Source organism: Physeter macrocephalus, chromosome 19, assembly GCF_002837175.3.
Source record: "Physeter macrocephalus isolate SW-GA chromosome 19, ASM283717v5, whole genome shotgun sequence".
NCBI lineage: Eukaryota > Metazoa > Chordata > Mammalia > Artiodactyla > Physeteridae > Physeter > Physeter macrocephalus.
Genome location: NC_041232.1, coordinates 19,254,170 through 19,267,251, shown reverse-complemented (window position 1 = coordinate 19,267,251; position 13,082 = coordinate 19,254,170). Strand labels below are relative to the sequence as shown.

General features: G+C 40.3%; 2 protein-coding genes across 11 annotated transcripts in view; one reads left to right on the top strand and one right to left on the bottom strand.

Moving 5' to 3' along the window:
• Positions 1–13,082, bottom strand: part of MTRFR (mitochondrial translation release factor in rescue) — a 33,593-nt gene that overhangs the window by 10,215 nt on the left and 10,296 nt on the right. The window contains exon 1 of one of the 2 annotated variants that reach the window (XM_007104556.4): positions 1,267–1,378. The exons of the other annotated variant lie outside the window; for it this stretch is intronic. The gene's annotated coding sequence lies outside the window, so the exon portion shown is untranslated. Of the gene's footprint in view, positions 1–1,266; positions 1,379–13,082 lie in introns of those variants that run through there. 2 annotated transcript variants of the gene reach the window in all.
• The window catches only part of MPHOSPH9 (M-phase phosphoprotein 9), a 38,397-nt gene continuing 26,946 nt past the window's right edge, over positions 1,632–13,082 (top strand). For 3 of the 9 annotated variants that reach the window (XM_055080258.1, XM_028479882.2, XM_055080262.1), the window contains exons 1-5: positions 1,750–2,645; positions 4,388–4,651; positions 6,620–6,773; positions 11,746–11,835; positions 12,533–13,056. In XM_055080258.1, the coding sequence (XP_054936233.1) occupies positions 4,545–4,651; positions 6,620–6,773; positions 11,746–11,835; positions 12,533–13,056 (875 nt within the window). In that variant the 5' untranslated portion in view covers positions 1,750–2,645; positions 4,388–4,544. Of the gene's footprint in view, positions 1,729–1,749; positions 2,661–4,387; positions 4,652–6,619; positions 6,774–10,558; positions 11,836–11,927; positions 12,250–12,532; positions 13,057–13,082 lie in introns of those variants that run through there. The other 6 variants (XM_028479880.1, XM_028479881.2, XM_055080260.1 and 3 more) reach the window with 6 other exon arrangements.

Below are 13,082 nucleotides of genomic sequence, written 5' to 3'. Positions count from 1 at the left end.
TCAGTTGGTTAACAAGATAACTCAGTTAATTAGAATACTAGCTTCTGAACATGTTGGCTTATTAAAACATTAATAGATTTTTTGGAAAGTTACCTAAAAATGACACTGCCAAAACCAAAAACACACTCAAACTAAACAAAGTCCATCAGATTTTGTAGCAAAAAGCAAATGATCTCCTGCCTCTTGCATGGTTGGGAACTAATCTCCAGTACTCGGTTTTGGCGTTAACATTTTTCTTGCAAGGAAACAGACCTCCCTTTGCTTGGAGCCATCTCAGGAATCCACTTTCCCATCCTAGGGTGAGGATCTCAAGTAACAGATTTTGCAACCAACCAAAATTAGTGGTAAAACTGCTTTTTGTTTTGTTTTTGTTTTTTGGTGGACTTGAAAGAAACATGGTTGCTGAAAACAGAGCCGTGTGCTTAAAAGTGATTTGATTTTGGTTGGGTCTTAACACAAGCACAATACTGATGGGTGGATTCACACAATTGGGAGGACGGTTCGATTTACTTAAGCTTGAACTCTCCCATACACGGATGGGGTTTTGGAGAGACTGAATTTCTACTGTTGAGACAAAATTGTCAGGTATTCTTAGAAGGCTCAGATCAGATGGAATGCCTCTTGGCAGATTTGTTTTTCCAAGGGCAAATAACATCTGCTCCGTCCTAGCTTCTCCGGCACACCTAAGGACAAGGCTGGCGAAGTCCCTTTATCGTGGGCTCTGGACACTCGGAGGAAAATCTAAGAGCTCGAAGTACCTTAAAGGGTAAGAACCTTTCGTCTGAGAAAGGCGGACTGACCAGTGCGTGTGAGATGAGCTGGGGGCCCACGGGGAGGCTTCTCTGTGGTCCTTCGAAGGCTGGGCAAGAGGAAAACACCCACGATGCCTAAAACAGGCCCAGCTGCGTGCTAACAGCTCCCTAAGGCTCCGCCGAACAAGTCAACGAGCATCGTTCCATTTGTCCTCGGGCCTCGGTGCAACTGTTTTCTCCACAAGGGTGGGTTCTCCTCGCCCGCCCCTCCAAGTCCTTGAAGAGCCCTAGTGCCGACCCCCACTAGCCTAGGGTAAGCCCGGTCCAGGGTAAACTTAGCTCGGGTGTCCGGGCCGGCTTCACCTCACCGCCAGCGGGGCCTCAGATTAATGGGCTGCGCGACTCAGGGTCGCAAACGGGGAAATTCACGGGTCCCAGCTCCCAGTCCTCTCTCCGGAGCCTCTAACAATCGTGGGCAACCGTGTGGGTGTCGGGCTTCTCCGCAGACGCTTACCTGACCTCAGGACTAGGCTCCCGCCCCCAACGTTCTGGGTGAACCGGAATGGCCGCAGTAGCGGGAACGCAAAACGCACTCCCGCGCCTGCGCACGCGCCGTATTCCTGCCGCAGCGCCCCATCACAAACCCAACCCCCGTCCTACTAACTGCGCATGCGGGAAGCTGAGGCTTCTTTCCCGCGTAGCTGCAGCAGGTTCCCAGAGAGCCAATCAGACGAGAGGACTTGACTGCAGCCCCGCCCCCTTCCCCGCTTCCGCGGGCGTCGAACCTCCCTCTTTGGTGAGAGCTGGGGGCGGGACGGGGGAAGTGGACGCGCGCGCGCCGCGGCTCGGCCGTCTCCGCCCCCTTCCGAGCATCCAATCGCAACCAAGACGCCGGGCGCGCGCACGCTCCCTCGAGTTTAACGGTCGCGAGAGGCGCTCGCCCGACACTGACATCGGCAGTGGGAATGGTGGCCAGGTAAGCTGCCGCCAGGCTTTGGGGAGCTGCCGGCCTGCGGGGAGCTGCCGGTCGCGGGAAATAGGGGACGCGACTCGAAGACACCAAGTCAGCGGCCCCCTGAATGTGCTGATGTGTTAGGGCGGGGGAAGACGACACTCACACAACGCAACCTCAGCGGAGCCCGCGGCCGTGTGGGGTCTTTGCTCGCGGCAGTGCACCTTTTGTAGACTCTGCCCTTGAGTGACACCCGCGCGGCCCAATCGCTGAGCGCCTCTTCCCGAGGGGCGGGGGGCTTGAGGGATTTCTGTCTCTCTTTTTTTGACCAGCTTCCCGGGCTTACTTTGAGAATCACGATTGTAGTTGTTGGACCGGTGGTTTTAACTCCAGCCTCCCTGCTGCCTACAATTTAGGCAACTGCGTGGGTTCTCCTCGCCTTTATACTTTAACCCGAGAGCCGCCGCCAGCAGCTACGGTCTGGCTGTGAGCGCGAGAACGTCAGGATCTGGCCTCAAAACCTGAAATCATGCCTTCTTTCCCCCTCTCAGGCTCCCACCAAAGCAAAACGCCTGGTTAACTTTTATATTCTCAGCAGACCCCCATCAGTCGTCCCTCTACCCCCTAACTCCCTTTTTCTGCTAGGAGCTGGGGCCATCAAAAGCGTCATATTTTGTTGATGGGAGATATAAAAGTCTGTTCTTATACGCATTCTCCATCAGGTTCTTAAAATTTTGCATTGTATATCTTTTTAAAAAAATTCATCCGCCACTCCCACCCATCCCTCCCCACCCTCACGCTCTGCTGGGAAAGCATCATCGCATTTCAAGATCCATCTAGATCTACTGCATCCGGATTAACTCAACGGGGGAAATTATAGATGGGGTTGCAGGCAGATCCGCGTCCCTGGAGAGCTTGTGTTTTCCTGCTGGAAGAGCAAGGTGATTTGAATCCAGGTATTTTCGTTGCCAGATGGAAGGTGCAGCCCCTGACTTTTTCAATACCCCATTTGTCGTTAGTGATGGGCTGAGTCACTGGGGAGAAATCTGTTTAGCTAGGTCCGGTTACCCTTGGCCTTCACACCTGTCCCTGAAGGAAATGGTTCCTTTGTGAGCTGATGCTCTCAAGGTTATGCTTTGTAAAACCAGGCCCTAGAAATTGGGAACCTAGAGGAACCAGAATAATAGGTAGTTTTCCTCTATTGCACTCCCTGAAATTTCCATCTTTTGTAAGCAGCTAATGTTTTCTGTATTCTTCCCCCTCCCCCACCCACTTACTCCTGGCTTTTTTTTAAGGACATGAATTCCTTAAGAAGGAGGCATGCTGTTTGACTTGTTATAGCCAATTTACCTCTGTACATCTAGCTTCAGTTAAATTTCAGTGGACCTGGCAAGTAGTTTATTTTTTAAGAAGTGATAACATGCACAGAGTACAAAAGTACTCTACATATACAGTATATAGTGCACTCCTTCCACACCCACCTTCCAGCCAGTGGGGAAACAACCACTGTTAACAGTTTAATTGGCTGTTTTCAGTACCAGATTCAATATAGATACCAAGTAGTTCCCATTCATCTATTCACTGTATAAATCAACAAGCATGGATACTTGGTAGAATATATTAAAGGAATGAAAAAAGCAAGTATCCATAAGTATTCCAATTGTTACACAGTAGAATTGTGTCTGGAACCTTGATTATTAAGCACATAAAATTGTGAAATATTACCTGAAAAGATACTACTACTTCTGCAAATCAGAAGATTTGTAGATTCATTATTGAGATATAATTTATATACCATAAAATCTACTCTTTTAAAGTGTACAATTAAGTGATTTTTAGTATATTCACAGAGTTGTGCAACCATCACCACTGTGTAATTCTAAAAGTTTTCATCTCCCCAAAAAGACACCGTCATACCCATTTTGGTCACTCCCGTTCTCTCCTTCTCCCAGCTCCTGGCAACTGTTAATCTGCTTTCTGTCTCTATAGATTTGCCTACTCTAGATACTTCGTATAAATGGAATCCTACAATACGAAGTCTTTTATTGACCTTCTTTTACTTAGCATAATTTTTTTTTTTTTTTTGGCCACACCGCATGCAGCTTGCAGGATCTTAGTTCCCCAAATAGGGAGTGAACCTGGGCCCTTGGCAGTGAAAGCTCTGAGCCCTAACCACTGGACTGCCAGGGGATTCCCTTTGGCATACTGTTTTATTTATTTTATTTATTTATTTATTTTTTTCCGTACGCGGGCCTCTCACTGTTGTGGCCTCTCCCGTTGCGGAGCACAGGCTCCGGACGCGCAGGCTCAGCGGCCATGGCTCGGGATCCTCCCGGACCGGGGCACGAACCCGTGTCCCCTGCATCGGCAGGCGGACTCTCAACCACTGTGCCACCAGGGAAGCCCTGGCATACTGTTTTAAATGTTTATCCACATTGTAGCATAAATCAGTACTTTATTCTTTTCTATGACTGAAAAATATTCCATTATACAGATACACAACATTTATTTATCCAGTCATCAGTTGATGGACATTTGGGTTGTTTCTGAATTTTGGCTATTATGAATAATGTTGCTATCCTTAATGTAGATTTGTATAAAAGGATCAAGGTTTCCACAGTCTTGAAAAGTTGCTAGGTTTAATGGCTTTTTATAATAGTTTTTGTTCCTCATTCATTTTCAGACTCTCCTGGGACCTTCAGACATTTCACAGTCTGAATGTCAGCAACTGAAAATGCCTTTAGAAGATGAAGCATCTGAAGATGACTCAGATTCAGTTTCTTCAAACAGTGCAAGAGCCTACATTTTCCAGTGAGAGAGTGTAACGATTTCTGTACGCTATGGAAGATTTTGACTTGGGGAAACCCTTACAAAAAGCTTCATCTTCTGTAGAATCTGATATAAAAAATTCTCCCCATTCTCTTGGACTGAACTTAAGTACTAATAGGTAAGAATGGGATAGATTTTTTTTAATGTAATGACAAATCAAAATAACTTTATTTGCATAGTTTGCCAGTTTATCCAAATAGTGTCATAGTTACTGATTTGCATTTAAGAAACCCCAAAACTATGATCAGGAACTGTTCAAGGACAGTTGTTTGGGTTAAGAATAGTTTCAATCCTTTCATGTTTTTCATTTCTCCCAGAGATGTACTTTTGCATGGGGAAAATTGTGAGAAAGAATTAGTTTTGCTAGTTGGAGTTTTCTTTACACTTTTTTTGTTTTCGGTAAATTACAAGTATATCTTTGAAATTTAGTTGTCTAAATATTGTTTCTCCATTTTGAAGTTAAGAGGACAAATAATGTTTCATATTGCAGAAATACCTCACCAATCTGGAAAGTAGCAATTAAAGTTGAATACTAGGAAGTAAGCAACAAAGCAGGCTCTGAGTTGACAAAGTAGATGCTATCAAACAATGCATTTTATGCATTTTCTTTTTAAACTATCCCATGTTTGGTTTGTTTTTAATCAGGGCCTGTTTACTCTCATTTTGTACATAGTCTGGCAAGTTGATTATTTGGTTTCTAAGTTATAGTAGGTTAAAAACAGCAAAGAGGCAGGGACCACTGGAGAGGAGATCACCTATAAAAAGCAGGTACAATAAAACCAAAGCACAGCAGTCTGGGGCCTACTGGTAAAGGAGCAAATTTACACACAGTAATAGGTCTTGAAGAAATTGTGTATTTTAAATAAATGAATTCCTTAAAAAATTTGTTCATTCTTTGGCCTCAGGAGGAATTTAAGGCAGCTTACAAGAATACATAAAAGAAGAGGAGAAAGCATAAATTAAAATAGGGAGGAAAGGAAAAAAAAAAAAGCATGGGATATGGTCCAGAAATGTTTGCCATCGTAATCTATACCCACTTCCTGAATGTTGGCCACGCTTTTTGTTTCCTGTATCATTTGGCAGCCCCTTTGAAATCCACTTCTAGAAGAAACCCCTTTTAGAACATAGTGTTTGATTTACTTGGAGGAACTTAAATGTGCCTTTCTAATGAAAATTATGTAACTGAACCGTCTCCCTTTTCATTGTGACTGGCAGTTAAATTGGCCAAATTTAAACTTGATTATTACACAACTATAATTGTATATTTAACACTTAATGGACAACATATTATGTTCTTTCCCTTGAATTTTTATTAGTATTTTCTCTGATCCTCTTTATTATTTTACTGTTATTTTCATTAGTGTCCTCTTTTTTGCAGATTGTTTGTGAAACAAAGCAGAGTATCAATAAATAAAGTGACCTTTCAATGGTTAGAATTTAAATAAATTTTAATGTCCCTAATTATGCCTTGTGGGTTTATAAAACAAATCTGAAATAAACTCATCTCAGATTTGGAAAAGCAGTCCTCCTGGAAAGGATCAGTGCTATGTTACACACTGATTAGGCTAAATAAGTCCTGAATATTTGCTGCTAATTTGGTTGGCGCTACTTTTATTCAAAGACAGCGCAAAGATAAGCAGCACCTTATCTCACCAAATTAGGGGATGCAGTTAACAAGGCTTGACTGTCATTCTGGGCAATGGAGAAAGAATCTCAATAACAATAAAGGGCTGTTCTTAAAGTGGGGTGAAATAATCCTCTGGAATAATTTAGATGGGAGTAGCTTAGAATTTTTCTTATTGTTTAGCAGAAAATTTTATTTTCTGCTGTACTCTGGAGTGTTCTCTCACTTCTGAAGAAGATTTTTCTGTTGTGTTCTTAAAAATACAATTAAGTGCTGCCTGTCTTTTCACTGCTGTTTTCCTTTCATGGACAAACTTGTGATCAGATTTTCAGCAAATGAGGTGCCATTAAGAAGGATTAAATATCGGTAGTTTTGTACTGCGCTGCTAAATCTTGAACTGCTGAATTATTCAACACTTTGGTAGAATGAAGAAAACCATTTGAATTATTTATGTTTCAACAGAAGTAGTCCCCACCTTAGTACAAATGGGGTATCCTCTTTCTCAGGGAAGACCAGACCGTCTGTAATTCAAGGTACAGTTGAAGTCCTAACCTCTTTAATGCAAGAGCTACAAAACAGTGGAAAGACTGATTCGGAACTTTGGAAAAACTGTGAGGTATCTAGTTTTGTTTTATTTCTGGAATTTAAAAAAATAATTCTATTTATAAATATGCCTCTACTAAACTCTAAATTATTAGAAATTTATATCCTAAAGAGCATGATACTTAAGTTATTGCTAGAATAAAGTGGTCAAGGATATTAATTAGGGAACAATATGGAACAAATGTGAAAAATGATCAAAGGTATGTTTTAATAATATATTAGTGATTAGACATTCTAATTTATACTTTAAATGTGAACTAAGATATTGTCTTTGTTCATAAAAATGAGAATTCCAAAATTATTGATATTGTTACTAATTCTGATCCTTTAAGTAACTTATACAGGATTGTCATCATTTTGTAAAACCTAAATCCACTTTGAAATATTTCTGATTATAAAGTAAGGCTTCTGTTTAATACCTTATCGCATTTAGCTGTGCTACATTGACTTATATTGGTTGTTCAGGTCAAGTGGTTCTTTCTTTTGTCCATAGGTTAAATTGTGACATAAAAATTTAACAGTTAAAAGAATACTTATAAATAAGTTTTGTTTCATGGAATAATGCCCAAGATAGACTTTTCCAAGGCTAGAGTTGGTAACACTTTGTAGAAATATGTAAAACATTATTATTAAATTCTTTAGAGAGCAGTAGATTTTGTTGTAAATGTTAATCATAGTTTTAAAACTATGTAGAATAAATGGAATGAAAGATTATCTGGTTTAAGAATTCAGCAGCAACCACCCCTAAGTGTAATTACTTATATTCATTATCCATAATCATTGGAGTTATAAAAATGACTATTAATGGCAAACTTAAAAGAAAACTGAGTTTTAAGTTTTGATACCTTTTTTTCCCATATAACAATCAGTATGTGCTAATGCAAAAGACCTATAAAATGCCATTGTAAAATGATGTAAATAATAATGGAATGTTTAATGAAATGCTTCCCCTAGTATACTTACTCATTAGCTTATAATACCTGAATTGATACGCTTTAAAAAAAAATGAGGGGGCTTCCCAGGTGGCGCGGTGGTTGCGCGTCCGCCTGCCGATGCAGGGGAACCGGGTTCGCGCCCCGGTCTGGGAGGATCCCGCGTGCCGCGGAGCGGCTGGGCCCACTCCGGAGCCTGTGCCCCGCGACGGGAGAGGCCACAGCAGTGGGAGGCCCGCATACCACAAAAAAAAAAAAAAAAAAAAAAATGAGGCATTGCCTCAATGTGGCTTGACTTCTGGCAAATTCATTTTTAAGTAGAAATTGTTACTTTTAGTCTTTGAAATCAACATCTTAAATCAGAATCAGAATATATTTGTGAATTTAAGACACAGATGATTACAAGCCAGAATACCAACCAGGTACTTACACCTTTTAATATCTGAACCGGTTTCTTTCCTTCTGCCCTTTCTTCTCCTGTGATCTAACAGATTATTTTTATTCTGTTGAGTATTAATTGACTACTTAATTTTTATAATGTAGGCATATAATTGATTATTCACTGAAGAGCTTCTTAAGCTATTTCTTACTTTGACAGAATATGAAATACTTTTTTGGCCATTTCAGTAAAATTTCTTGAATTGGTTTTGTGTGTTTTCATAGCCTATGAAAATAAAAGTCTCTGATGCTTTAGGGTAATGATTTAGAAAGAATGGGAAGGTAATGATTGCACAAGTCTTATTCCTGACTCTTCCCTGAATTTCATGTTTACACCTTTCTTTTGGAATAGTAACATTTGTCTGATTTCTACCACTTATAAGAAACGAATCTACATAATTACAGTAAAGAACTAAACCTCCACAGAGCTCTGGAAGAGATCTGGGGATGACCTGATTCTTTAGAATTCCTTTATAAAACATCTCTTCTGGGATTCTTAAGTTTATCACTGCTTAAACTTGGGAAGGTTATGTATTTTTATTAGATCAAGAAAGAATCTTTTAAGACATTTCCATAGAAATACTTTAATATGTTCTTAAGTACTTGTTAATATTTCTATGATTGTAAGAAAAATTTAAAAGCACATCATTAACTAAATTATTTTAGCATTTTAACAATTTAGCACTACTGGTTATGTATATAATAGTAATAGTTATGTGATAATTATTGAGTATTTGCCAGGCAGTATACTAGATACTTTCTGTCAGTGGCACTCAACCTTATTGGACCCAAAGCCCTCTTTTTATAACAGTTTTCAAAATAACATCAACTTATATTGTCCTGAAATGAAATTCACAGATAATATAACCTGCCTGTATCTGCTTTTAAAAAAAAAAAAATCAATGTAATGTCCTAACTGTGCTATAAAAGAGGAATAATAGTTACTTATAATAAAATAACATGTAAATGTATAAATACTCAGACATATCCACATTAGAAAACATAATGTAGCAGCAGTCTGTTGTTTACCTCTGTGTAGACTCACCTTGAACGCAGCAGCTGTCAACACAGACTGATACATCTGCCTTGCACTGATGATCCAGCACTGCAACTGGTGACATGAGTTTTTGAAATGGTGACTCATTTCTGAGCAAGTTCTGAAATATCTTGGTAGTTGCATTCCTGAACAATTTGGTGATTTGAAAACTATGCAAAATATGTATCATTTTTATAATATAAAATGGACACAGGACAGTTCTTTATTGTCAGGGACTGTCCTGTGATTCGTATCCCTGGATCCTGCCCACTAAATGCTAGTGGTGCTCCCGCTATCCTGTGACAACCATGACCTCACAGATTTTCAAAATGCAGTTCCCCCATTGAGATCACTGCTTTACGTGCATCACATTTAAATTTAAAGTTTAGTCCTCTCAGCCACCTGTGAGGTGTTGCTGTTCCCCTTTTATAAATTAGGAAACTGAGGCATAAAGAAGTTAAATTTACTTGTTCAGGACCACCCAGGTTGTTGGTGGAGAGGTGGGAGTCTGGCCTGGGAAAAGCCCATAGGATGTTTCCCAGGCCAGACTAGAGCAGCGGCCGGCAGCAGCCCCGTTCAGGCTAATAGCGCCAGGCACCTGCGCTCAGGGGAAAACTCGGCGCCCGAGCCCTCCAGCAGTACGTAAGATGCGGGTGGTATACATAGGTTTAGCTGGAAATGAATAATAACCCTTCTTAATAATTAAGTGTATAATGTTATTCACAGTATTAATAATATTCTTAGATTAGCTTACTTAAAATTAAAACAGTAACAATAAAATCTGACTTGGAAAAACAAAGTCTCCACTAATTTATGGCCTGAATGAACTCTATTCATTTGTATCCTAAATAAGAAAATGATGATAAGGATGTGATTAATCTCAAGTGTCTCACATACTATGAAGCCATTTTTTGTTAAGTAAATTGTTATTCTATCATAATTTAGTTTTATGTGAATAATAACTTTATTAGGATAAAAATAACCCCTAATGGTATAGGGGTATAACTGAATAAGAAAACTGTTGCCTGGTGATTAATATAAGATTCTTTATAAGTTGAGAAGGTAAGGGACTTGATTTGATCTAGTCTACCCTGTCCTGAAGTCAGTTGATTTAGAATTCACGCTTCCTATCAGTACCATCGTATTTCATTTTAAGGCTTCCTTTTTCAGTCTTGAGGTTTTCTCCCCTTTACCTTAATACCGTTATACAGTTTTCAACTTAATTCTGTTATATAAGTGGCTTTCACCATTAACCTGAAGGGTCTCTGGATTGTGTAGTCTATAATACCAAGAAAAGTGCAGCTAGCAGTATCCATTGTTATACACTCGTTTAGACTGTGTATCTGAGTGTCCACTCTTGGCCTTGTGTCCTAGGTGCTGGAGATGGGGTGGGTGCAGGGGTGGGAGACAGACAGGTTAACCAGGAGAACAAGTGAGAGACTTTCCGACTGTGGTAAATGCTCCGAAGGAACGAAACGGTGCCAAGAAAGAGAGAGAGTGACTGTGAGGATGGTCTGGGAAATGAGAGAAGATGATAATTGAGCTGAAATCGCAGTGGGGGAAGAAGCCAGCCATGTTGAGAGCTGCAGAGAGAGCTTTCCAGGTAGAGGGTACAGCAAGTCCGAGACTTTTGAGGCGGAAGACAGTTTTGGCGTGTCCAGGGAACAGAAGGGGGCCAGCAAGGCTGGTGTGTGTCAAGAAAGGGACAGAGAGACTTGAGATGAAGCTGGGAGGTGTAGATGAGCCAGATCACGCAGGGCCCCCTGGGGAATGACCGGAGTGGAAAGGCACTGAAAGGTTTTAAACGGGGAAGCCAGTTGTGGTAGCTACTTGTTGACATTGTATGTTATTACATACGGTCTGTTACTGAAAGTAGACCAGCCTTTAGATTGAATTCAGCCTCTGGAGAAGTCCGTGCCCCCTCTCCTCCCGTGTTTTGGCCTAGTCTAGTTATAAGAGCACTTAACTACTCTTGGGGGTCAGGATGGATCAGGACCTAAAAGTGGCCGTGAAGGGAATTATAGGTCACTTCCGTAGGTTTTCAGAGTCATTTTTTCATTCTTTTTCAGCTGCAGTGCTTTAAAGCACTTTAATATCTGACTCTAAAAAAGGTTTTTTAACTTGAAGAACAACTAAATTAGGGATCACATTCTCCTAATACTAAACTCTTTGTTGCTTTCAGATGTGGGATTCTTTTTCTGGGTCCGGGTTAGTGTTTAAGGAAACCATTAGGTGTTAGGAGGGAAGGAAGAGGGACTTAGGCGGACGTAAAGTACAACTAGCAGCAGCTGTTGGTTAATCAGAAATGGTAGCAGATGACGTCAAATTAAGATGCCATTTGAGAAAGAAGATTTGCTCAGACCGTCAAATTTACCCAGACCACAGGTAACATAAGAAAGGGGTGCCCAAGCCTATGTCTGTGTACTTTTGCATTAAATATTGTTTTATAATTAATGTAGCTTATGACTTTTACATAAAAAATACATTTTTAAAAAAGGATCTTTCCCGCTGGAGGAATATTTCTGTGAAATATTAGGTTAAAAATTTATGTTTAACTAAAATATTTTATAATTTACTAGACCAGGTGGTTACAACTATTCAATTTGGTGGAAAAACAATGCCAAGAGCAGATAGTCGCCCAGCAGGAACAGTTCCACAACCAAATTCAAGTAAGTTCTTTATATTGATTCTTGTTTTATATTGTAAGATTTGCAGAAGAACCAATCAGTTAATTTTTTTTTTCCCTTTCTTTTGGGAGAAGGAAGGTTTCATTACTTGCAGCAAATAAGAACACCGGGGATCTTTTCCCAAAGCAGTGTCTCCCCAAACTACAAAACTGGGGAAGTTTTAAACTAAGGGTACGTGCATCATCATGAGGGGGCTTAAGCAGAGGAGACCTCAGCGTAGAATTGGGACAAAGGTCCACAGAGTCCAAGCTTTAGTTAATTGAAGTCCGGAGGGTCAATATCATCATTCCATCCTCCACCTGGGTGGGGGCCTGAGTTCCTGGTGTCAGCACTTACTGAAGCTCAGGTTCTTTATGTCTCATCCCAGGAAGAATGCAGTGAGAGACAAAGTGAGAGGTAAGAAGTAGATTTATTTATTTAGAGGTACGCATTCCATATATAGAACTCGGTCTGTCTCAAAAGGTGAGAGTGGCCCTGGGAGAAATGCCAGAGTGTGGGCCATCTCAAAGGTCCCAATTAGTTAGTTCTTTATATCAGTTTTGTTTATAAACTAAATATAGTGCACATGTGTCATCTTTAGGGTAATATCTCTTATTTTTAAACACAATATTTTAAGACATTTATAAAAATGTGATGTTAATACACATCCTTAGCCAAATCTGTAACTTTTTATTTTCAGCGTATACAGAAGGAGATAAAAAATTTAGTCAAGTTACAGACCAATAATGCTTCCTGGGCTTCCTGTGATAGAAGTTGTTTAAGCAGACAAATATCTTCAGAAAGTCAAATGGGTTTTTTTTCTGAAAACAGTGAGAGAAATGAATCTGTTATCAGTTATCCCAAGTCTAAAGAACCTGAAATGCAGCAAGAAACATCTATGTCACAACCAGACTGCAATGTGGATAGTAGCTCAGTGAGCAGTGGGTATGGTACCTTTTGTGTCTCAGAACTAAATACCTACAAATCTAAGGACGCTCAAGAGTTCATGGAGCACGCAGAGGTTTCTAAAGGACAGTTTGGAGCACCAGTGGTGCAAACGGAGTCACTTGTAGATGGTGTGAAAAACCATAGTTTTTATATACATACAAATGAAGAGTTTTGTGCATCTTTAAAGGAAGATACTCCCATTTTTCCTGGTGAATTTGAACACAGTTTTCTTGGTGAAAATAAGATTTCGGAAGTATACAGTGGAAAAACAGATAAGTAAGTAGAATTTCTCCATCACTTGA